The 25158-nt window shown below is 39.6% G+C and overlaps 3 protein-coding genes and 1 long non-coding RNA gene across 7 annotated transcripts in view; 1 reads left to right on the top strand and 3 right to left on the bottom strand.

The window, feature by feature from the left end:
* LOC309476075 (uncharacterized protein) overlaps positions 1 to 25158 on the bottom strand; it is a 110470-nt gene that overhangs the window by 42690 nt on the left and 42622 nt on the right. The gene's annotated exons all lie outside the window — the stretch shown is intronic.
* LOC309474962 (SLAM family member 5-like) lies at positions 7832 to 9778 on the bottom strand (the record flags this gene model as incomplete). Its single annotated transcript, XM_082137581.1, has 3 exons — positions 7832 to 7849; positions 8756 to 9237; positions 9412 to 9778. Coding segments are annotated over 2 exons (753 nt in total), but the record flags the coding sequence as incomplete, so codon positions are not given.
* LOC309476169 (CD48 antigen-like) lies at positions 10676 to 23459 on the bottom strand. 4 transcript variants are annotated; one of them, XR_014197946.1, is made up of 4 exons: positions 23178 to 23459; positions 18809 to 19126; positions 17448 to 18589; positions 10676 to 13205 (listed from the first exon to the last, which is right to left on the bottom strand). XR_014197946.1 is itself a non-coding variant. In XM_082139405.1 (3 exons), exons 1-3 carry the CDS (start codon positions 23353 to 23355, stop codon positions 18213 to 18215), a joined length of 873 nt encoding a protein of 290 aa, XP_081995531.1. In that variant the 5' UTR covers positions 23356 to 23459; the 3' UTR covers positions 14996 to 18212. The 4 variants fall into 4 exon arrangements, 1 of the variants encoding a protein (XP_081995531.1); XR_014197947.1 differs by lacking the exon at positions 10676 to 13205 and adding an exon at positions 14996 to 16722; XR_014197948.1 differs by lacking the exon at positions 10676 to 13205 and adding an exon at positions 14996 to 15622.
* The window catches only part of LOC309476472, a 32023-nt gene continuing 20063 nt past the window's right edge, over positions 13199 to 25158 (top strand). The window contains exon 1 of the long non-coding RNA XR_014198184.1: positions 13199 to 13793. This is a non-coding gene — a long non-coding RNA (uncharacterized lncRNA). The remainder of the gene's footprint in view (positions 13794 to 25158) is intronic.

Here is a 25158-nt window from a genome sequence, read left to right as displayed (position 1 = left end):
CTTCATCTTTTGTGTGATGTACAATAAACTTAACTGAACCAAAGCCCATCTACGGAAAGCCTGTTCACTCCAACGCCCTATTAAGTCCTATTGGTTCCAATCAGAGTTCCACTGGGGGGCGCTCGCCATGAGTGCAAAATGAATGGGAGTCAATGGGGCTAGACGGCTAAATGTGTCTCTTCCACCCGATTGCCGTTGAGAAATCTCAGATTTGATTGTAGGTTTTGCAAGTTCAACATGGGTTATAGATCGAAAGTTGAATGAACGAGTACTTATTTATTTTCGATTTCTTACAGGTTGAGTTGTTGTTGCCCATAACACGCTAGCATTCTGCTAATGACGTCGGCATTCTGACGTCATTGACATTTTGAAAGACTTTTTAAAGCAAATAAGTAACTCTAAAAAATCGAACACCAAGCAATGTGTAATTTATTTGCATCCCTGTTCGAAAACAACATTCAAATTACTAGACAAAAAAATATATCCTAAGAAAAGTGGATTTTGAGCGGTATAGCTCCATAGACATCCATTCATTCTGCACTCGTCCTGTGAGCGCCCTCATATGGAACAAGAGTGGAACTGCAACCGGAAGTTTATTGAGTGGCACTTCTCCCCTTATTCGGTTGTTAAGTCGTGACGTAACCAATACTCTTTCCGGGTCCAAAGTCCAGGTCCTCTCTACCTACCTACCGCTTTCGCTGGTGTTTTGGTTATTATTGAGTGTTTTTACAATGCCGCAGTGCTGTGTCTCGTGTCCCGAGCTAACTCACTTCAACCTCGTAAATCTTCTTTTTCATTGAGGACTCTACTCTTAATTATGCCACCTGAGTGATGAGCTACACTAACCACTCTGTTGGTGTTAAAGGAATTTAAACCCTTTTTGACCGCCAAGGGTGCCTCACTAAGAAGGACGTGATCGTAAATAAATTTACAGGTTCCACCGTTGTTATTTCTGGACCGCTTGGGACCCAAAACGTCACGCGTGACGTCAGACTTAACAATCGGATTAGACATTCTCTGACTGAACTCATCAGTATATTTTAAGTATAATAAGTTAAAGTATAATAATGACAAATAAGTTAATCGTAATTAAATCAAACTACCTTTTCTATCTCAATACAGCATATATTCTCTGTGGGCATTATTGTCCGACTCCGAGTCGAAAAGATCACTGCAACTGAGTTTCTGTTCTGATATTATCAGTCCTGACTCTGAGCGCGAGCTCGTGAGGCTCCGCCCCCTGTGCGTGGAACCACACCTCATTATCATTTAAAGGGCACACACAAAAACAGCGCGTTTTTCTGAGCCCCAAAAAATGACAATTTAAACATGCTGTAAAAAATTATCTGTTGGGTATTTTGAGCTAAAACTTCACATACACACTCTGGGGACATCAGAGACTTATTTTACATCTTTTGAAAAGAGTCATAATAGGTACCCTTTAATGATGTCAGCAGGTGTCGCCAGTCAATATGTTTGCCATGATTTGATTGTGATTTCAGACACCTGTCATGCCCGAGGCGTTCCCCAAAGCGTCATCGACGCAGTGCGAGTTCCCTTTCGAAAGGGAACGGAAACTTTTGCTGAGTCCCAATTCGCATACTATCCGTCCTAAATAGTATGCGAAACTAGAATTAGTACGTCCCAAATCGTAGCATGTTGAAATGAGTATTCCAAAGATACCCGGATGGTCTACTATTTCCGGTTAGAATTCGAAGTGCAGATCAATGCACACTCTAACGGCTAATATTGCCCACAACCCATTGCGTGCGGGAGGGAGGAGCTTTGCGGTGATGATGGTGATGTAAACCTGGCAGTCGGATGCAGCAACGGAGATGCGCCCTTTTAAGTGTAAGAATTCAAATGTTTAACCCTAATTAAAGTTATATTTTATTGTCTCGTAATATTAATGGGTTTATGTTGTGCCAAAAAAGTACCGTGTTTATCTTGTTGGGTCCGATGAAGATACCGAGCGCCTCATTGCAGGCTACAAAACAATAAATAAAAAGGCTCTAGTAAGTTACAGTGTCATGCAAGTTTCTTTTTTTATGTATTTCTTTTGATGTTTCTGTCTGACTTATTTGTAGTAATACTGTGGCTGTACATAATTATGTTAACTTTATCAGTCCAACCAAAAAAACATGGTTACTACACTTTTACTATAGTAAAAGCATGGTTCATTTTCATCGGGGTATTTTGAAGTATTATACATAAGTATAAGATTAAGTATAAACTACGTTAAACAATAATTACACTATAAACTTTAAATCATTTAACTCAGAAAATAAGTAGCGCTAGCTTTCGTTACACACATTTGCACATGAACGTCAGAACCAGCCGCCTCACAAACGACCTGCATTTGGTTGATCTACGACGACGCCCTGCTTCACTCCTCAATTTGGTAAACACATTGTAAATGTATTGTGGAAAAAAAGATGGGAATAGTAAATAAAATTCTATTGGATATATAAGAATGAATGAAATGTTAAATGTTTTGTTAACAGTTGCGGTGTGCGTAACTAGGCAACCACGTTCAAGTTCATGTTGCATGACGTCGTCGAAGTATGTCCCAGAACGTGCATACTTTTTTGCTACACACTCAAAAGTATAATTTTTCATCACAAAAAAAGTACATACTTTTAGGTCGTAGTATAAGTAGGCGAATTGGGACTCAGCACGTATCACGGCGTTGAAATGGAAAGATCGTTGGGATTGAAATGCAGTTAGGGAGGTTTACAATACAAAAGCATCAGATGGGAACACATAGGGGAGAACGGGGTAATGTGAGACATCGGGTAATGTGAGACACCCCCTATATCTAGGCAATGGAACACAATTGTGGTCATATGACCATTATGTTTTCAAGCCCCTTCCATTTCCCCTTGGCCATGAAGGAGAGGACCTCATGGTGCTGTCGTAAGCATGTTTTTTTCACAAAAATATTTTTTTTGCATGTAAAAGTAAATTTTCTTGCTATCAACTTAATCAACTGTTGTGCCAAAGCTAATTGATTCAGGTAAAAAAACGTATATCATACATGTTGATGAACTACCAACATATAAAACCATGTGATTATGCTAGCTGAAGATAAGCCTGAATTGCTAAGAGAGATAGTTTTTTTCTAAAATGTGGCGGTGGGGTAAAGTGAGACAAATGCTGTGGGTTAAAGTGAGACATGAGGCACAAGTTAAGTTTAGTCTTAAACATATTTTAATGTAATATTACATGACATATGTTTTATTTTTAATGTCATAAACATAGTAGAAAAGCCATCATGCCAAGGCAATACACCAGGAAGAAAACCTGGGGCAAAACACCCCTCGAGAAGATGGAGAGTGCAGCCGCTGAGGTCAAGGAAGGAAAGAAGTCTATAAGAGCAGCTGCAAGAGAGAGAAATATTGACAAGTCAAGCCTCCTAAGATTCATAAAGAATAAAAAGAAGGGGGAAGTAAAATCAGTAGCCTGGGGTGCAGTAGCTTAGGCAAAGAGGTGGAGCACCTCCGTCTCACCTTATCCGAATGGAGCGTTTGTCCCCTCCTCGACAAAACCCCCAAGGTCCGTTTTAGGACCGAGGTCGCTCCGACAGGAGCTCCGCACTCTCCCTGGGAGCCTGCTAGGGAGTAAAGTCAGCATGGGAATCTCGTCCATCTGCAACCTCACGGACACTGTCCGTTTTGTTTTCGGAGGAGGACCTTCCTCCACAGCTTTTTCTCGGTGTCTCAAGCCCCTGGAGTCGCTTCGCCGTTTACCCAGAACGACTGTTCGACATGCATACGTTTTACCTTTGGGATCAACCGAGAAGCCCCGGACGGTGAACCGCGATGCGCAGGCTCCCTACACACGGGTCTCGCTCCACTCGGGCCTAGGCTCGAGACAACACGGCCACTCATAGGGCGCATGAGGAACCATCCACCGGGAGCAGGGGCAGGAGGCATCTGGATCGAGGCCGTAACCGGGAAGGGTGCTTTCAAAGCAGGGGGAGGCGCAGGGCAAAGTTTGGCTCTTAAGACACGCCAGGGGGGCCCCAACTAATCTAAGCCTCCCGACGCGCCCGCGGCCACCTTTGCGGACATCCGTTTCAGACGGGCCATCTTAGTCTCCCGAGGTCAACGCGCAAATCGGGGAGGAGAAAGCTGCTCCATCCCCAGGTGCGTCCGAAGCTCCAATCGACCGGGCACCCCGACTTGACGGCCCGAAGGAGAGTGCCCAACCCGGAGGCGCCTGTTTTCCATTACCTAGTCCGATAAGAGTGTCGTCTCCCTCCTCTACAACACCCCGAGCGTCCGTGGTTGCTCCAGCAGGAGCGCCAGCAGGTGTACGGATCTGACTTTGACCGGAGATGACCCACCCTCCCTGGGGCTGGCCCGGGAGGTCTGCGAGCATGGAGCTCTTCTTCAAATACAAGATATTTTTGGACATTTTTACAAGGAGGAATATCCTCCAGTGTGTCTTTCACCCCTAGCTCACCCAGGACGGTGCACGTTCACCGGTGTGCACACACTGGCACCGAGGGACTGGGTGTCCAAACCAGACCCTATTTACTGGAAGTCTCGCCCGCACAAAGTGCACTTTCCCTGGGCTGGGTCAGGCTGTTTCCCCACCCGGTCTGACCACCATGGTTCTCTGGTCCATGTTCATTGTCCGAGCGGAGCATTGTCCCTCCTCCACAAAGACCCAAAGGTCCGTTTTAGGACCGACTTTGCTCCAGACGGAGCTCCAGCGGTGGCGGACAAATCCGAATCTGGCTCAGGACGGGCCACCCTCCCTGGGCTGGCCAGGGGAGGTCTGACTGCATTGAGTTTTCCAAATGTATCACAATAATTTGGACATAGTTCTTTTTTTTTTTTGGGAGGAATTTCCTCCAGTGTGCCTTTCACCCTTAGCACGCCAAGGGCGTTGCACCTTCACTTGGATGCGCACCGGTGGTCATCAAAAAAATTTGCTTAATTGACCAATCTCCATGATTCTGTTACTAGTCCGACATTAGTTCTGGAATGTGTGGTTGTCAAGCTAGCTGTCAAGATTCTTACTGTTACAACATGTGTTGTTATGGAAGTTTCAGAGTGGAAAAAGTAAGTGGATCAGTTTACCCCCAGCTGGTTCACTTTACCCCCTTGATTTCTCTGGTCTGTCTCAGTTTACCCCTAAGCTGGGGTAAAGTGAGACACAAGACCACTTTTTTAAAAACAATCATATTTTCACTGCCCTTCGTCCTGAATACATTCTAATCATTTCCATTGCTAGGAAACATCCTGAATTAATGGGAAATGTGTAAATTTGACTGATATATCATTTTAGCTCGCTTAGAGGGGAACAAATGTAAAAAATGTCTCACTTTACCCCACTCTCCCCCAGGTTTGATGAAGGATATTATTTACGATTAAGAACATGGCAGCTATGAAGTTATTCATCGTCAACACAAAGAACTTGAACTATTTTTTTTTATAATTATTATTAAAAATTTATGTTCTTATGTAGGCTACATCTCCCTGTGAAGCCGCGTGTTCACGTGACGACATCTTGGCGTTGGCGACATCTTCCGACTTCACGTCACTTTTCTTAGAAGTTCAAAAAAAGATTTTCTTATCAGTGTGTAAACAATTTCAGTCCCGTGCTCCAGACATGAATGATTGCTAAAATAATGTGTGTTGTTGAGGAGACGTGCTGTTATTTTAAGTAACCAGAATTTCACAGAAATGAAGATTATGAATCAGGTGAAAAGTCCCTCAGATACACATTGAAGGAGGAGACATCAAACCAGAAGATCACAGAGACTGAGAAAAGCACAGAGATGTGGACATTTAAACAACCACTCAGTGGCCTACTAAACAAATCCACCAGAACACTGCACTACATATCTGCTAATTATGGATATTATTTTATCTAAAAATTAATAATAAAAAACAAGTTGTTTGTGTTATTTGTGGGATCAACACTTCTTCACCCACACCTGTGTTTTTGTTCTGGATTCGTCATCCTCATCCTACAGAACTGGAGCAGGAGTGGATATCTTGATCTGTCCTCATAACTGCATCTGGACTTTACCCATATCAATTAACTTAAGGTGAGGTTTTATATCTGATTATGATTTTAAGCTTACTCTATAAATTTCCACCTTTATGTTTTACCTATGACCAGTAAAAAATCACGATTGTTAGCAGCGTTTCGGTTCTCGTCAAAACTAGTGAAACCAAAATAAATGAACAACCATCAAACATAAATCATAAATTGTAAGTCATACAGTGCATTTATTCTTAAAATGACCCAGACACTGGCAAAAAAAAAAAAAAAAAAACAGGATTTTACATTTATATGAAAAGAAAAGTTATCAAGTTCTGCTTAGAGAGAACTAACTACTGAAACTACACTCTCAGAAATAAAGGTACAACCGGTCAATGGGGCGTTACCTTTTCAACCATTTAGATACTAATGTACTCCTAAGGGTTAAATAAGGTACATTGGTGTACCTTTTTGAAAAGCTACTGCAGTGACAGCTTTTGTCTTTTGTACCTTTTTTCCTGAGAGTGTCACAGTGTACAGCTTTACTGAAGCGTCGCTGCATAAGTATAGATCATCACGCACAAAAAGCATATCATATTTAAATTTTTAACAGTAATGTCTCTTTTTTGTTAAACACCAGTGCTGAGTTCAGTATTTTTTAGTAAAGCCGGTCTTCTGTAGAGCAGAAGTCAATGGTTTCATGTGAGCTGGAATGGAAAAAGTCTTTCAACCTCAGGCTATTCACAGACTATTCACACCTCAGACAGAGACGATCACAAACTGACATCAAACACACACGTCCAGCAGAAGAAACATTCTCATGAACAAGCTGTCCATCCACCCAACAGATCAAACCACATTTCTGTACAGATGTGAATAAACCAGACCACAGTGTTCATGAGTGTTTTGCATCTATGTGTTTCATGAGATTTACACGCATGGTCCCTTTAATACTTAAACAGTCAAACATGAACCACTTCATCTAATCTTTAATTATTTACTTTAAACTTTGATCCTGCTCTATGTGTGCTGGGATGTCCTGATACAATATGGTGATTTTCACCAAAAACTCAACCATAGACTCTAAGGTTGTCACAGTGTGGGTAAGAAAAAGAGTTTGTTCATCTTCTCATTGTGAGAGGTGCATAATCCACATGATCCTCTTTTACTTTCTGTAAAAAGCACAAAACAACATATATACAGTAGTTACTATATATAGTTTTTTTCTAATAAAATTTCCCAGCACTTATCTGTATAAAGCATCTTGAGGAGATGCCATTGAATAACATCATCAATATCAATGGTTCTCAACCGGTTTTGCGAACTTGTTAATCTGATACAAGAACTTAAAATGATTAAGTGTAACAAAACATTGTTTGTTTAAATTAGCTCTTTCTAGCCTTGTCGTACAAACCATTAATAGTTTAAATGTTTTCCTCAATGTAATTACATTCATTGAAAATATTAGAGATCCTTTATAGATCTCCAATATTTTAGAAGTTTAGAGGTCCTGCAGTCTTTCAGTGTTTCTCAGTTGCTGAAAAAATGTATTCCATTTCAAATGACTAATTACTTGCTAAAAATGTAATCTGTGATCTGATCCAAATAACACAATAGGAAAATAACAAGTGTTTCTTGCATTGATAATCTTATATTAAACATCGGATTTGGTGCTGTTGTGTGTGTGTGTGTGTGATGGGTCATTATATTATACAGTCAAAAACACTGATCTCTATCAGAAATGTCACAGAGAAGCACATCATAAATTAATAATAAATTGTCTTACCGTTTTCTGTGTGTTTCTTTTGTAGAACACAGGTTCAGCGTAAGTGATATCGTCTTTGCGAGTCTCAACTGTTTCAGCAACAATAATAGATGCATTAAAACTCAATCCTACATCTGGTTCTTTACAACATGTGTGTTATTATTGTTACAGCTGTCAGAGTTAAAGGCAAGGCACGTTTATTTATATAGCACATTTCATACACTATGGTAATTCAAAGTTACACAGAAAGGAATTGAAATAATCACAGAATAAACGCAAGGGAAATTAAAACAGTTATACAAGGAATTAAAAGAGATATAAAGATGATACAGTTATAAAAGGAACTAAAAAGAGTAAAAAGATATAGATAAATGTGTGTCATTTTTGTATATTTTATATTTTTACTGTGAGATTTTCCCATGCTGATTACACTGTGTCTGTGGTGTTCTTTCGGTGCGGCTAAGAAATCTATTGGACGTCTCCAATGGACCCAATTTTTCCCTAAAATCGGACAGGAGGAGCTCTAGGGCTCACGGGGTAACCTTGGGTTCACTGCCCCATCAGTCCAAACCCCAATAACCCATTGTTAGGAAGCTCTAGGAATGGTTTCGATCCAGTCCGTACCCCACAGAACCTTGAGTTTAATCGCATCAAACTCACTACTCCACCACAGACCCAGGCCAAAGCATAAATGCACACATTTCATTAAACATTTAACACTGACGTTTTTAAAAATGACATTACAAATGTAATTTGACTAAAGCTAAGTCAAATACATCCTTTGCGTGGTGAAATTGATGCGCAACAATTTCAACAAAGTCATCAATAACATATTTTAACTTGAGCACCAGCTGCATCTTTACACATGTAAAATTATATTCATAAAGTTAATATAAATTACATTTAGGGCTATCAGTTGACTATGGATATTTAGAGTATATTTTAGAGTATAAGGTTTTGTTTATTATAATGTTTAAAAGCAGTAATAACACTTGCCTTCTCTGACCATTTTTTTACATTTCCTGTGGATGCAGAAGATCCCGAATCCAGCAACAATCATCAGAGATCCAGCAGAGATCAACACTATCAGAGACACTGAGACTGGAGGAACTGAAGGAGAGAGTCATTAGTGTGAGTGAATTTGTACATAAACACATATATCATCAGTGCTGTGGTACCTGCACATGTGTGACAGAGTGTGTTGATGTCCAGATGTGTGGTCTGGTTGCTGATGGGATTGTTCAGCACACAGCTGTAGGTGTTTTTATCCTGATATTCCACCTCCAGAGGTAGAGAGAGACTGATGCTGAGATCACACACACTGATGCTGGACAATACACTGATTCCTTTGTACCAGGAGAGAGTCGCATCACACACATTCAACACTGATGAACACACCAATGAACAATTTGATGATGATGATGAAGAACAGTGTGAAGAGTTACTGATGATGACAGGAACAGGCAGACGAGCTGGAAAACATGAGAGAATAACAAGGAATGTGGATAAACAATGAAAAAAAAAGTGGTTTAATGTGTAATTAAATCTGCAAAGTGAATGTTTAGTATAATAGCGGTTAAATATGTTTACAATCTCAATAGTTTCAGTAAAATATGTGAATGTTTGAACAAGTGATCTCTACTCACCATAGACAGAAACATTGAATATTTTTGATGTCAGTTTCGCTCCATTTATCAGTAGTTTATAAACACCAGTAAGTTCAGTTCTAATGTTTGTGATGGTCAGAGATCCAGTTTGATCGTCCAGCTTCAGTCTGTCTCTGAATCTCCCATCAGGAACATCAAACGTGGAGAAGATTTGCTTGTTTTTTTTTATTCTAGCTAATGGAGACGTTTCAACTCCAAAAATCCACAGTATGTCGTCGGTTTCACGTATTTCAGTAACATCAGTGTTTAGAGTAACAGAATCTCCCTCCATCACTGACACTGAATCACCAAACACACCTGGAGAACAAACTGTACAGATTTTACACAGATTGATGCTTTTGATGGTTTACAAAGCTTGAAATCAGCTGTAGTTTTTCTTGTTTAGATGTGACGTTGAGAACAGCCAGAAGAGCGACAGAAACACAAAACTAAATCGCATCACTTTATGTTAAACACATATTAACAAATCAGGGATTAGAAATCTAATCTGTGATTAAAACTTTCATATACGGTTCATTTTGTCCACCATGATGGATTCACCATAGAATTAAACATCAACAATGTTAATATTTTCTTTTTAACTGACTACCAGAAACTTCTCTCTGACATCAGTTGCTCTTGATAAAGGAAATAAATGTGTAAAATGTCTTTAAAACTCTACCGTTACAGAGAGACTGTCAGAATCAAGCAGAGAGAGAAAACAGCTTACGGATTGCCTGAAAATATATCTTATGTGTAAAGAATATATATTTTAAATAAAGTAAAACCTGGATCAAAAATTTAAGCCTTAAAAATACATTTAAATAATGTACTAATTTAAATAATGTAACTACAAAATGAAAGTACAATTTTATTGTGTTGGATATTTCAATACATTATTTTAAATAAATAAGACCTGCACATTTTGACAAATGCATATTTATGACTTTTCTAGATTTTAAAAAAGTATTAAAAAATAAAATAGAGACCATCATTTTCATGACCTTCCCAGACCTGAAAATTTCAGGTCAGAGACTGAATTCAAAGTTAGTAGATTTCACAATATTCATGATTCATTTAAATTATCTAATTTGAACAGATACTGTCATGAAAAAGGTGCAGAAGCTGTGACTGGAGCGAGACCTTTCACTTATTAATCCTAAAGGATATTAGTATCTTAAAGGTATATATTAGTACCTAAATGATTATAGTAGCTTTTGAAAGTGTGTCGCCCCACTGACAGCTTTTGTACTTTTTTTTCTGAGTGTGTAGCAGCCACTGTATTACTGTGAGAAAAAAATTAAACCATAAAAATGTTTATATAACTTACCAATCAGACGACACCAGCACAGACAAAACAAAATGCATGTGAAAAACGTGTGAAACATTTTATTCAGTTGTTCAGCATCTGATGAAACTATCTGCTGAAAACACTCAGTCTATTATGTGAGAATCCTCCCACGACACAGTTCGACCCTCCTAGTTTCACTCGCTGCATTTGCATATCATATAATGTTATAGTTCTTCAAGCCCTTATTGAGACTTGAACTGTTCTTAATGGGTGAAATATTCTTTATTTTTATCATTTAACATACTTTTTGAAAAGCAGTTGTAACTATGTTACATGGCTAAGAGCAAAACTTATTTTAAAATGGTTGCGTATATTTATTCAGTTCTTATTTTAGTGTATGAAAAAAATAAAGTACAAATTTAAAAGCGTATCTGATCTCATAGTTTTACTGACTTTCATCTTCTGAGTCAAACTGAAACCTGCTGCGGGTTCTTTCTTTCTTTCTTTCTTTCTTTCTTTCTTTCTTTCTTTCTTTCTTTCTTTCTTCTTTTTTATGGTTTGATAATTTGGTTGGACAGACATCTTATATGTGAGACTGGGCATTCAGTATGTGTGTGTGTGTGTGTGTGTGTGTGTGTTAGTTTGTAGGTGAAGAGTTTCTTCCTGTCCTGCTTCTATAAACAGCTTTAATCTACAGAAACATGGTGAGAAACTGTTTCACACAGAGACAGGAAAACAATTGAAACACGATGATATTTAACACATGCCATTCACAAGTTTAGTGTTAAGTTAAGTTATTTACGGTATTCTTTTGTTTTAAAACAGATATAATTTTATATCAATTTGGTAAAGAATAAAACATTCACTTTCTAGAGACTGTACAGTGATGCTTAGAAATCAGGATGTGAGTTGAATGTGCATTAAGTTGTTCAAGATCATGTGACTCATTTTATTTTGTCTGATGAGTGAAAGTGTGAATCAATAAATGTGTGTCCCTTTAAATGCAAATGAGCTGCTGGTCCCCGTTCGATCCTTTACACAAGCTACTGATACTCCAGCAATGACAAAACATCATGACACTTATCCAAAATCTCAGAAATAACTATAGTGGAGTGCAGCCTTACAGAGAGACTCTAACTTTTAGACGCACCAGGACATTTCTGAAAGGGATACATTTATGTAGTTGTTGTGGAGTTACATTGATTAATCTCATTGACTTGCATGTACTGTCATGTTTAACTTTTACACAAGTTGACGCATGCTGTTCCCTGAGGTCTTTATAAGACAGCTGTGACATTATTATAATTTTTTGGTCAAATAATATTCTGTGCTCATCTGTGCTGCAACGACAGAACAGTTTGCATGCTTTGCTCAAACTTTTGTCATTGCGTTAGAACTGGTTACACTGTTGTCTCTTGGGAAAACCAAATGGTACGCCGTGGTGGAAACATTCAGATTAAGGGACGGTAATATTATAATAAGATCCCATTCTAGGTCAGAAGGGGTGCGAAATCTGAACGGCTTATTTTTCAACATGCTTGCAGAGAAAAGCTTACTAAAACAAAGTTACTGGGCTATCAATTTTCACGTTTTCTGGGTTGGTAGATTAACAGGGGACCAGATTATAGCACTTAAACACAGAAAACGGTTTTCATATGTACCCTTTAAGGAATGTTAAAATACACTTTAGTATTTTGATATCAATCCAAAAATCAATCAGATTAATGCTGTCTTTGCCGAAACTGGCTTTTAAACTAATTTCACTCAGAAATTGCTAGTGAATTTACATAATGACTAATTATCAGCATATAACATGTTTAATTAAATGTGAAATTAGAAATGACAGCAATAGTATTTCCTTGTAAAAATGTATTTGAAATCATACTTAAAAGTGCGATCAAAGTGTAGAGCTCAAGCCCCATAACCCATGTAAACATGTTGGACGCACATCCTAATTGGTCACACATATCATCAGTATTAGTGTATATTTTCCTATTGAGCTCATAGTGATGATGCTGTTCTTTAGAAACACACCAGATAGAGCCATTTATCAGTTCAATCAATATCATACAACTGATGATTAATGCAGAAAAAGTGTAAATATCAAAGGATTCAACTTTTGACCTTTACTCAAGCCAACTAGCTGTTCAACTCAGTCCAAACTCAACCCATGTGTTGAGCGTATAGGACTTGATAGAACAATCCCTTAGAATAATAGTTATTAGGGGTAATAATAAATAATTAGTAGGGGTAATCACTTCATTGTCTAGATCAACTTGCATTTTCCAGTCCCGGGCAGCGTCCAGCAGGGTCGATTACATTTTTGTAGTTGGCTTCCACTGTAAAAAAAGATGGACAACGCCCCTTCACTCTCTTCCATTGGTGAAAAGTGAAGCCGCCAAAGTCCTAATATTGCTCTGATATCTTGCACTGATTTGGAACTTGATTCTGCTCAGTTGTGAGCGTGAAGTTTGGCCGCGATATCAAGGTCCCGCCCTCACTCCTACAGAAACAGTTAGTACAAAGTTTATTGCAGAGCAACTCATTGTGTCAGTGTGAAATAAACATTTATGGACATGTAGAATTTAGTTGAAACTCCAATCTCTTCCCGAAAATCCCCCAAAAAGTCTCTTGGACTACTTTGTCAATCATGACGTCACATTCCCGTTTTTATAGCATCAAATAACTAAATAAGACCAAACTTATTTAAAAAAATGATCACTTAAACTTAAATCAGCGTGATAAAAACTAAACTGACAGAAAACATTTTATTTAATTAAATAAACATTTATTTGAAGTGTAATTTGATTGTTTAGTTTCCATCGCGTCCCATTAGACTTCATGGGGAGGGTGGGGTTTATGAGCTATACTGGGACCAGCCACCAGGGGGCGATTGAGACGCGTTGGCTTCACTTTTCAGGACTTGTGCGGCACTTTTGTTGGCTTCACTGGAAGTTGTCCTGCTCTTATGAAGGCAGTGGATTTTGAGAATCCATGCTTTGGAGGAGGAAGGGCATTGGTGGTGGTTCTCCTTCCTTCCAGGATAATCTCCAGTTGTCCCATGACCTGATTGGGTCTGACCTTGGGAAAGGTGACGAGGATCTGCCTAAGTGTTGCTGGGGTTTGACTGAGAGGACATAATGGATCTTCTCCAGTCCACTGATGTTCTTGGGTCTGGGAAGAAGATCGTAGGTGTCTCTGATGATGAAGCTCAGTCTGTTCCCTTCCATCTCCCAAAGATCCTTCCAGGTGAGTTCACGTTTTCCCAGTTATTCCACTGTCCCTGTTTGGACTGCGAGACCGCCACTCTGCCTCCTCTTGCTGCCGGACCTCGGCATTACTAGCTTTCTTCTCTGTGCAGATGTGGCCTTGTACCTTATGGGTCGGCTTGTCCCGAGTCCAAAACCCCTCTTCCCTGCTGCACCTGTCCTATAATGTCTCCATGCCTGAGAGCAGATTTAGCTTGGTGTATGGCCTCAGTCGATGTCCACTTTCTCCCAGAAGCAGTGTGTATTATAACTGTCACTTTAAAAGCTTATTTAATATTCTTATATTATATGGTGCCGCTGATTCCTGGTTATGATACTGGATCATGCTGTATGCATATGGCTTGTACTATGCATATTATATATTATTTATCATCCATTGTGTGTACTTCTCACCATTTTCCCTTACTGGACGATAAACAGGGGAGAAAAAGAGTCCCACAGACTTGCATTGAAGGAGAGACCTGAGCTATATAGAGACAGAAGATCACAGAGACTCGAGGTTGGCTAGTTGGACCGATAAACAAACACAGAAAAAACCCTAGTATTATTGTTCCAGATGTGAAGTCTTATTTTGAACACTAGATGGCGCTCTATACAGAGGCTGTTAGATTTAACTACACCATTAGGAAAAGGCCTATTTCTACATTTAAAACTAGTTATTTATAGTATTATAGCAGATGTTTCACCAGAGAATTATCTGCAATTAAAAAACACATAATTTGTAACATATATTAAACAAACATATTCAACAACATATTTAACAAACCCCAAAACATATAGCCTAGAGACTATGAGTAAAATTCATCAGATCCCTCAATTCATGTGTAAAACGACTGATGTGACTACAACGCATACAACAATTAGGCACACAAAAAAACTGAATGGCCAGTGAATCTCAATTTATTTAATGAATTTGAGTATAATTACTGAAGGTTAAAGGTCGCCTACTTTACCTGAATCCCACTTTATCAAACTTTTCAGCCAAAGTGGGCCAGCAATATTAAACACCTTACAAAAACTGACACATTTTTAAACATTTTATTCTTTGCAGTGTGTGTACAGTGTGCACAGTTTACATTTAGTGTTTAAGTTAGGAATTAAAGTCTGAATGTCAAATATTTTTCTATATTTCACCTTGAGTGAGTCCTGCTTTGACGTGTGGCCACTCCCACCAGTGTCATATTACATCAAACAAAACATTTCATTTAAGTTTTGACCTTATTTGTTTACCTGTGGACTGGACATGCGCTGTTATAAGGTTTGTTAGTAGTGTTAGTTTCTCCTAAAAACTGATGAAAACTAAGTAAACTATTAACAACCATCAAACATAAATTATAAATCATACATTGCATTTATTCTTAAAATAATGACCGAAACATTGGCAGAACAAAACAGGATGACCTTTATACGAAAAAAAAGGTTTCAAGAAAAGTTCTTCTTAGAAGGAAGTGTTACAGCTAGAAAAACAACTGAAACTAGCACTGCTTAACTGCACGATCACCGCATGAGTCGGCTAAACGATCATGCTGCATATACACACAAGGCATATATTTTCTTATTTCGAACAATATCTCTGTTTGATTTGAGACCTTTTTGTCAAACATCAGCATTGATGGGTTCAGTATCACCGGTGTGTTGTAAAGTGGTTTCTCTATTGAGCAGAAGTCAAAATGGTTTCATGTGAACAGGAATGGAAAAAACACCTTCAACCACATTCACAAACACACTTTTCACACCTCTGAGAGAGACGATCACAAACTGACATAAAACACAAACGTCCAGCAGCAGAAATGTGCTCGTGCACAAGCTGTTCTCCTACAGATCAAACCACATTTCTGTACTGACATAAATAATTGAGATCCCAGCAAGGTGTCTGTTCCTTTAGTTTCATCTACATTTTGCACCGTAAAGGCCCGTACACACCGGGACGAATATCGGCGCGCGTTATTCGCCAGCGTTTTTCAACGCGTTTTTTGTGTTCACACCCAAGCGATTTTCGCTGACGATGAGCCGAGTGAACATGCAAATTCATTCCCTGACATTAGATGGCGCTTAATGTAAAACAGAAAAGCAATACCACTCCATAACAGTCTATACTCTGCAATACCACTCCATAACAGTCTATACTCTGCAATACCACTCCATAACAGTTCTCTTTTAACAAGATTTTTGTAGTCGCTGTCGCGTTTGTCATATAGTTCTTTATTCCGACACCAACAGCTCTACATTCATCTTGCCTTGCATCTTCCTCGTCATTTCTTCCCGGCAGTGTCTGTCTATGGGCAGTGTAGACGCTACTTGGCGTATATCTTCTTCGCTGTTACGTATGTGTGCTCGGCAAGACCGTTTTGTGTTTGAGCGCCCCCAAGTTGTGTTTTACTGTAACTTCAGAAGCTCCAGACACGTGAGCAAAAGCGCCAATCTCATTGGTCGGATAGTTTTTGACGCGCCCTTTGTTTAGTCACGAGGCGTTAAACGTCGGCGAATATCGCGCGCGAAATTCGTCCCGGTGTGTACGGGCCTTAAGAGTAAAAAAATTAAAACACTCTATTGGCTACTTATAACATAATTTGTTAAAAGTCCTCGCATTTCAAGGTTAAGTTTAATTTACATAACAACTTTATATTGCTCAAGGTTGCTTTACACAGTACATTACTGATATGCATATAATGCACACACATAAGGCCACATGCAGCCACATTATTGAAATGCGATTGGTGCATAATCTACACAATCGTCCTCTTCAACTTTCTGTGAAAAATGCATAAATAATGTGATATATAGTTTATTCGAAGTAACACAACTTTTAAATATCTGATGGTGCTGTTGTGTTTTGTGATTTATGTGATAGATCATTATAATATGGAAGCACATTTCCACCACATAAGACAAAAATGCTCTGGTAGATCATTGTTAAGACATGACAAGTCAAAATTGTGACATAGAAAGTCTTACGTCCTTCAGGGACGTTTAGAGGATGTGTTTCGTGAGTGTTTATCTTTTCGGTTCCTTGTGTCTCTCTATAATTTCACTTTTGCCTGTCAATCATCCGTGACGAGTGGATTGGATGTGCCCTGGCTGTGAGAGCGTGATCCTCCAATCATCCCGATGCTCGACACCTGACTTAAAGGAACTGACTTAGAAATAGTCTCATTTTCCAACTTCCCTAGAGTTAAACAGTTGAGTTTTACCGTTTTAAAATCCATTCAGCCGATCTCAGGGTCTGGAGATAGCACTTTTAGCATAGCTTAGCATAGATCATTAAATCTGATTAGACCGTTAGCATCTCTATCTTACATGACCAAAGAGTTTCGATATTTATCCTATTTAAACCTTGACTCTTTAAAACCTTGAAACCTTGATTTTTCTTGTGTGGTGGAAATGGGTTTCCATATTATACAGAAGAAACACAAACGCACATCTACATCTGAAATTAAAATACTCAACAAATGAACAATAGGCCTATATTGTCTCACCGATTTCTGTGCGCTTCTGTTGTCGAATGTTGTCTCAGCGTAAGTGATCTCATCTTCACGAGTCTCAACTGTTTGAACAATAATAGATGCATCAAAACCTGCTAAATTAAATCTTACAAAGATGGTTCTTCACAATATTTAGGTAATTATTAGGGCTTTCAAACTTAAAGAAATAAACATTTAACACTGCCGATTTTTAAAAATGGCATTAACTTTTACCACACACATGTTCGTCAAAATATTTAGAGAGACATTTACACACAAATCAAACCAATTGGGGTGTTTAGTCATTTACATTCTTTGTATTTAATCAGCTTTTAGGCTCAACAGGCACAACAAAAGTAATCATTCATTTAGATTTTAATTTAATCACCAGCTGCATGAAAGATTTTATAATTAAAAGTAAACATTTCTGTTTATTAATTTTAAGTGTTGATGATGTGCGTGAGACGAGTAAAGAATGATGTTGAGTACCATTATATATACAATAGACACAAATTCTGAAATGAGTGTATTCTTCAGAAAATAACTACACATATTAGTTTGGTTTCATATAAAGGTTAACTACAAAATTATGAGAATCATTTAAATTAAATGATAAAATAGGGCTATCAGTTGGCTTGTTTAAAGCATATTTTCAACATATTATTTGTTATAAAAGATGTATGTAACACTTGCCTTTATCAATTTTTCTACATTTCCTGCAGATCCAGAAGATCACAACTGCAGCAACAATCATCAGAGATCCAGCAGAGATCAACACTATCAGAGACACTGGAGGAACTGAAGGAAAGAGTCATTATTGTGAGTGAATCTGTAAATACACACACATATCATCAGTGCTGTGGTACCTGCACATGTGTGACAGAGTGTGTTGATGTCCAGATGTGTGGTCTGGTTGCTGATGGGATTGTTCAGCACACAGCTGTAGGTGTTTTTATCCTGATATTCCACCTCCAGAGGTAGAGAGAGACTGATGCTGAGATCACACACACTGATGCTGGACAATACACTGATTCCTTTGTACCAGGAGAGAGTCACATCACACACATTCACCACTGATGAACACACCAGTGAACAGTTTGATGATGATGAAGAACATTGTGAAGAGTTACTGATGATGACAGGAACAGGCAGACGAGCTGGAAAACATGAGAGAATAAGAGGAATAGTATAGCGACAACAATCAGTCTATTTCATGTGTTGTGAATTGTAGTGAATAGTAATACATTTTGTGTTGAGTGAGTGTTTAGTGTGTTCATGGTCACTGAATGTATCTGTCATCTCAAACTATACAATTATTTAACATTTGAATATGTAAATGCAATATATGAACATTTGGACAAATTATCTCTGCTCACCGTAGACAGAAACACTGAATGTTTTTGATGAATTTTCAGCTCTAATTATCAGTAGTTGATAAACTCCAGTATGTTCAGTTCTGGTGTTTGTGATGGTCAGAGATCCAGTTTGATTGTCCAGCTTCAGTCTGTCTCTGAATCTCTCATCAGTGCCATAATATGTAGAGGTGATTTGCTTCTTTTTTTTAATTTTAGCTAAAAGAGAGTTTTCATCTCCAAATGTCCACCGTATATCTTCATCTTCACGTATTTCAGTATCATCAGTGTTTAGAGTAACAGAATTTCCCTCCATCACTGACAATGATTCACCAAACACACCTGGAGAACAAACAAATGGCAACACATTATTTTGATAGTCACTTTAGACATTCTACTAACTATAAGTAACTTTGCAACTACAAGTCAACTACTAACCCAAACCCTAAAACCTAACCTGACTGAAAGTTTACTACAGTCTACTAATACTCTAATGACAGTTAGTTGACATGTAGTTGCAAAGTTACTTATATTTAGTAGAATGTCTAAAGTGGATTTGAAATACAGTGGAACAAAACAGATTTACAGATTAAGGTTTCTGATGGTTTACAAAGCCTGAAATATCAACAGTCTTTATTTGTGCTACAGTAAACTTCTAACCGCTACCGTTAAAGAGAGATTGTCAGAATCAAGCAGAGAAAACGTTGCAGAAGCGCTCATGGATTGCTTATAAATATAAATGTGTTACAAAATTCAAACAAATATATTTATTGTATCAATTAATGGACTATTCTTATGCAAGAATTATTATTATTATAGTACAAATAGTAATACATTGCATTTTCATATTAGAAGCTATTTAATATAGTAAAAACATAAATGCATATATGAACTCAAAGCAGACGGTTTCCAAAAACAAGAACATTTCAATCATATACGACTTCCTGTAATAAGGATCCACTGGAGGCAAGTTGATAGATGAGAACCCATGTGCAGTTTTATTATAACTAAAACAAAACATGAAACAAAAACATGGCGTGGCATGAAAACAAAAACTTGAACATGACCTTTGCACAACAGCAGACTACAGGAAACAATACTTGACAAAGACACATGGCAAACATGAGGGCTTAAATACACAGACTAATGACAAAACAAGGGACACCTGTGAACAATGATCAGACAATTAACCAATGACAAGACATGGCAGGATCACATGACAAACAGGGAATCACATGACAGACATGGAAACAAGACATGACACAGAAACATGACAAGAACAAACCCAAAACGTGACAGAATCCCCCCCTCTAAGGGCGTCTCCCGACGCCCAACAAAACCAAAACACAACATAATACCAGGAGGGTGGAGGAGGTCATGGGGGAGGGATGGTGGGCCAGGCCCGTGCAGGGGGACAGGACATGGGACGTGGCATGGCGTGGGCGGACCTGGGCCGTGGCAAGGCGTGGGCGGACCTGGGCCGTGGCAAGGCGTGGGCGGACCTGGGCCGTGGCAAGGCGTGGGCGGACCTGGGCCGTGGCAAGGCGTGGGCGGACCTGGGCCGTGGGCGGACCTGGACCGTGGCAAGGCGTGGGCGGATCCGGCAGTGCTGGAAGCCAGGGCGGATCCGGCAGTGCAGGAAGCCAGGGCGGATCCGGCAGTGCAGGAAGCCAGGGCGGATCCGGCAGTGCAGGAAGCCAGGGCGGATCCGGCAGTGCAGGAAGCCAGGGCGGATCCGGCAGTGCAGGAAGCCAGGGCGGATCCGGCAGTGCAGGAAGCCAGGGCGGATCCGGCAGTGCAGGAAGCCAGGGTGGACCAGACAGTTCAGGTGACCATGGCGGCGCGGCCTCCATGGTCCTATCAAGGACCCTACTGCCCCCCCCCAAAATTTTCTTGGGGACAGCTATGGGGTTATGGGCTGGAACAGACAACGACTCCAGAACAGAAATGACGTGAAAAGTCTCAGCAGTCGTGACGTGAACAGGATCTAGCTCGGCAGACGTGACGTGAACAGGCTCTGGCTCGGCAGACGTGACGTGAACAGGCTCTGGCTCGGCAGACGTGACGTGAACTTCAAATGTGTGCACCGACCACACACACCATATGGCTGTGGCCATAATTGTTAGTGTAGCCATAACTGAGGGCTCAGGTTCAGGCGTGGCGGCGGCCATCTTGTCAGGAGACACAGGCTCGGTGGCGGCCATCTTGTCAGGAGACACAGGCTCGGCGGCGGTCATCTTGTCAGGAGACACAGGCTCGGCGGCGGTCATCTTGTCAGGAGACACAGGCTCGGCGGCGGCCATCTTGTCAGGAGACACAGGCTCGGACTTGACAGGCGTGACGTGAAGAGACCCAGACATGGCAGACATGACGTGAAGAGATTCAGGCATGGCAGACATGACGTGAAGAGATTCAGGCTTGGCAGACATGACGTGAAGAGATTCAGGCTTGGCAGACATGACGTGAAGAGATTCAGGCTTGGCAGACATGACGTGAAGAGATTCAGGCTTGGCAGACATGACGTGAAGAGATTCAGGCTTGGCAGACATGACGTGAAGAGATTCAGGCTTGGCAGACATGACGTGAAGAGATTCAGGCTTGGCAGACATGACGTGAAGAGATTCAGGCTTGGCAGACATGACGTGAAGAGATTCAGGCTTGGCAGACATGACGTGAAGAGATTCAGGCTTGGCAGACATGACGTGAAGAGATTCAGGCTTGGCAGACATGACGTGAAGAGATTCAGGCTTGGCAGACATGACGTGAAGAGATTCAGGCTTGGCAGACATGACGTGAAGAGATTCAGGCTTGGCAGACATGACGTGAAGAGATTCAGGCTTGGCAGACATGACGTGAAGAGATTCAGGCTTGGCAGACATGACGTGAAGAGATTCAGGCTTGGCAGACATGACGTGAAGAGATTCAGGCTTGGCAGACATGACGTGAAGAGATTCAGGCTTGGCAGACATGACGTGAAGAGATTCAGGCTTGGCAGACATGACGTGAAGAGATTCAGGCTTGGCAGACATGACGTGAAGAAATTCAGGCTTGGCAGGCTTGGCAGACATGACGTGAAGTGGCTCAGGCTTGGCAGGCATGACGTGAAGTGGCTCAGGCTTGGCAGGCATGACGTGAAGTGGCTCAGGCTTGGCAGATACTGTGGGTTTGTGGGGCTTCTCCTCAAAACCCACAGTAAATGAGGAACCGCTCAATAATAGGGCATAGTCAATATATTGGGCCAAGGACCAGTGGATTTTTCCCCCAGGAAGCTGGGAGCGAATGGGCTCATTCAGACTCACTCTAAATATGTCCTTGAGGGCCACATCATTAAAATCCAATTGGCAACACAGCCCACAAATTTCTCCACATACGTTTCCAGGGGAAGATTCCCCTGGCGTAGGTTTAGGAGGGCAACCGCTGGGTTCATTGTAGGTGGTCAAGTATTCTGTAATAAGGATCCACTGGAGGCAAGTTGATAGATGAGAACCCATGTGCAGTTTTACTATAACTAAAACAAAACATGAAACAAAAACATGGCGTGGCATGAAAACAAAAACCAAAGCTTGAACATGAACTTTGCACAACAGCAGACTACAGGAAACAATACTTGACCAAGACACATGGCAAACATGAGGGCTTAAATACACAGACTAATGACAAAACAAGGGACACCTGTGAACAATGATCAGACAATTAACCAATGACAAGACATGGCAGGATCACATGACAAACAGGGAATCACATGACAGACATGGAAACAAGACATGACAAGAACAAACCCAAAACGTGACACTTCCTTAAGGAGTTTACTTTTAAAGATTAACTTTGACTCTGTTACTTTAATGTAAAGGAACACAATTCAGGATCAAAATGTTTGTTTAAATGTAAATCTGATTATTTCACAGTTTAAAGTACAACAGATTTATTAGTTAAACCGATGAAACCGTATGCAACAGATCCTTTATCTTTAACTTGATATCTTTAACGTTTAAAATGATCTGCTGTTGAGGAAAATCAATGTATTAAGTTACACATTTATTAAAAACAAATACATGATAATTATTTCATATTGAACATGCAATATAGCCTAATTGTGCATTTATGCAGTTCTAATGTGAATTCATTAAACATTTGAATATTAAGAAAACAGATTTACAGAAAAGTATCAGAAATTTACATTTTTACTAGACTAGAGAGATTTTCATTAATTTTCATGCCTTTCAACATTTTATTTCAGTTTAAAATTCTGAACAGAAGTTAGTAGATTTCACAATATTCATGATTCATCTGGTACATAACAGCAGATTAAAATAATTTAATTTAAAAAGCAGAGCAGCTTTATTACTCTTATATGGGAAAAGAAAAATGAAGCCATAAAATGTTTTTAACTTACCGATTAAACTCCAGCAGAACAAACAGAATAAAACAAACATGTGAAACATTTTATTCAGTTGTTCAGTGTCTGATCTGTACAAATACCTGCTAAACACACAGCAGAAGTGTTGATGTGGTGTGTGAATCCTCCCACGACACAGTTTGACCCTCCTACTTTCACAACCTCGCATTTGCATGATGTACTATTATAGTTCATCTCAACTTAACTGAAGAAAGTACTGAACAAAGAAAGTAGACGGTATGTGAAAAAGTAGACAGAAAATGAGCAGAAATACATAATCATGTTTCGCTTGATCCCCTCAAAGTTGTGTTGGATTTCCTCATTAGTTATAAGATTGCGAGGTCGATTTATCACTGTTTTCCATGTTCATAGAGTTAATTGTTGTAGATGTATAGGCTATACACTGTGGCTGCATCTGAAAACCTACACAGTGACTTGTTGCCTCTCTTCCTGTCAGGCAATGACTTAGCAGACAGCGTAAACACATAAAGATACCTCACAAAACTGATTTCAGTTAGACTTCTGAGGCAACGAAACGATTTAATGATCGATGGCAAAATAGAGAGAGCTTTGGTGATAACAAAGTGCATATTTAATTACTACAATACTAACTTCTTGCTGGAAATTTAATCAAAAGAGGGAAAAGTTGGTCAAAATCACTTTACACACAAAATGACCTCCAACATCAAATTTCAAACGCCATCTTTATTTTTCATGGATTGGAACGCACAGGATTATGGGATTTGTCTAAGGGAACGAGTGTGATGCTTCTGCAAGCTGACGTCAGACCTTTCTATAGACCTCTCTATAGCGCTGGCAGACCCTCTCTGAAGTAGAAGTTATTACTTCCTCCAAAAGGAGTTCCTACTAAAGTCTTTACCAGTTCTTGGGGTGCGAACACACCAAAAACTACTTCCGCCAATAGTTCTAGGAGCTATGAAAAGGTTTCTCTGGTACAAAAGCCCCTATTAGTACATTTTGAAAAGGTACCACCCCAGTGACCCCATTTCCAGAAAAGATGGGACATTTTGTATAAAATGCAGTAAAATCAAGAATTTATTTATTCTCTTGAACCTTTATTTAACTGCCAAAAAGAAAAGATTCCCAATGTTTCCTGACCAACTTAATTGTTTTTTTGTCTGCAAACATCTGTAATGGTACGGAGGTGCACCAGTGCAGACGGCAGGGGTGACTCGCATATTCGTGAAGGTGTCGTTGACGTGGAGGAGAGGTATTGCTATTGCACAGAGACACATACAGCCATCAAGATGACATCGTTCCTGTGAAGTCTATGGTTTGACAATGCACACGTTTCAACAGAGTGGTTTCTAGCAGTCCAGATCTGTCTGATAATATATGGCCCATCATGAAAAGGAGAATCAGACAATGTCTTATATAAGGCGAGATTGCCAGAAAGCATAACTCTAGTGATTTTAAAATTGAATGGAAAAACCCAAAGTAGATCAAATCGTCTGCCACCTCACAGTGCCAGTTTTACTGAAGTTCATGTTTTGAGTCAGAATGAAACTGCTGCGGTCGGTTTTCTACAGAAATGTGGTTTTGTCTGCTGGGTGGACAAACATCTTGCATGCGTGTGCACTGTGTGTGTGTGTGTGTGTGTGTGTGTGTGTGTGTGTGTGTGTGTTTAGCTTGTTGGTGAAGGGCTTCTTCCTGTCCTGCTATTATCAGATTTTAGACACTTTAATCTACTGGAGAAAAAACTAACAAGATGAGCAACTGTTTGACAGAGTTTGAAATGGTAACAAAATTAACATACAGTATTTAACTGCTAAAAAGTTTAGAATGTGTTTCTTTTTCTTAAAATTGGTTGGTTGGAAGGAGATAGTTGATACATTATGATTCCAGACATATTTCTTACCCACAATCTTTATTTAAAAAAAAAAAAAAAAAAAAAACATTTCACAGTTTTAGTTGCTTCAGTGTTTGTCATTAGTGAATATAATTTAGTAATTCAAAG

This window comes from Leuciscus leuciscus (assembly GCF_965113295.1).
Source record: "Leuciscus leuciscus genome assembly, chromosome: 15".
Classification (NCBI taxonomy): Eukaryota; Metazoa; Chordata; class Actinopteri; order Cypriniformes; family Leuciscidae; genus Leuciscus; species Leuciscus leuciscus.
The sequence above is the reverse complement of the archived record's forward strand: the minus strand, read 5'-3'. Positions and strand labels throughout refer to the sequence as shown.

Excerpts from the sequence above, each read along its gene's own strand:
- LOC309476169 (XM_082139405.1), bottom strand. The coding sequence starts at position 23,355 with ATGCAAATGCGAGGTTGTGAAAGTAGGAGGGTCAAACTGTGTCGTGGG. Across the intron at positions 19,127-23,177 it reads GTTCTGCTGGAGTTTAATCG|GTGTGTTTGGTGAATCATTG; the intron begins GTAAGTTAAAAA and ends TTTGTTCTCCAG. Across the intron at positions 18,590-18,808 it reads ATTCAGTGTTTCTGTCTACG|CTCGTCTGCCTGTTCCTGTC; the intron begins GTGAGCAGAGAT and ends CATGTTTTCCAG.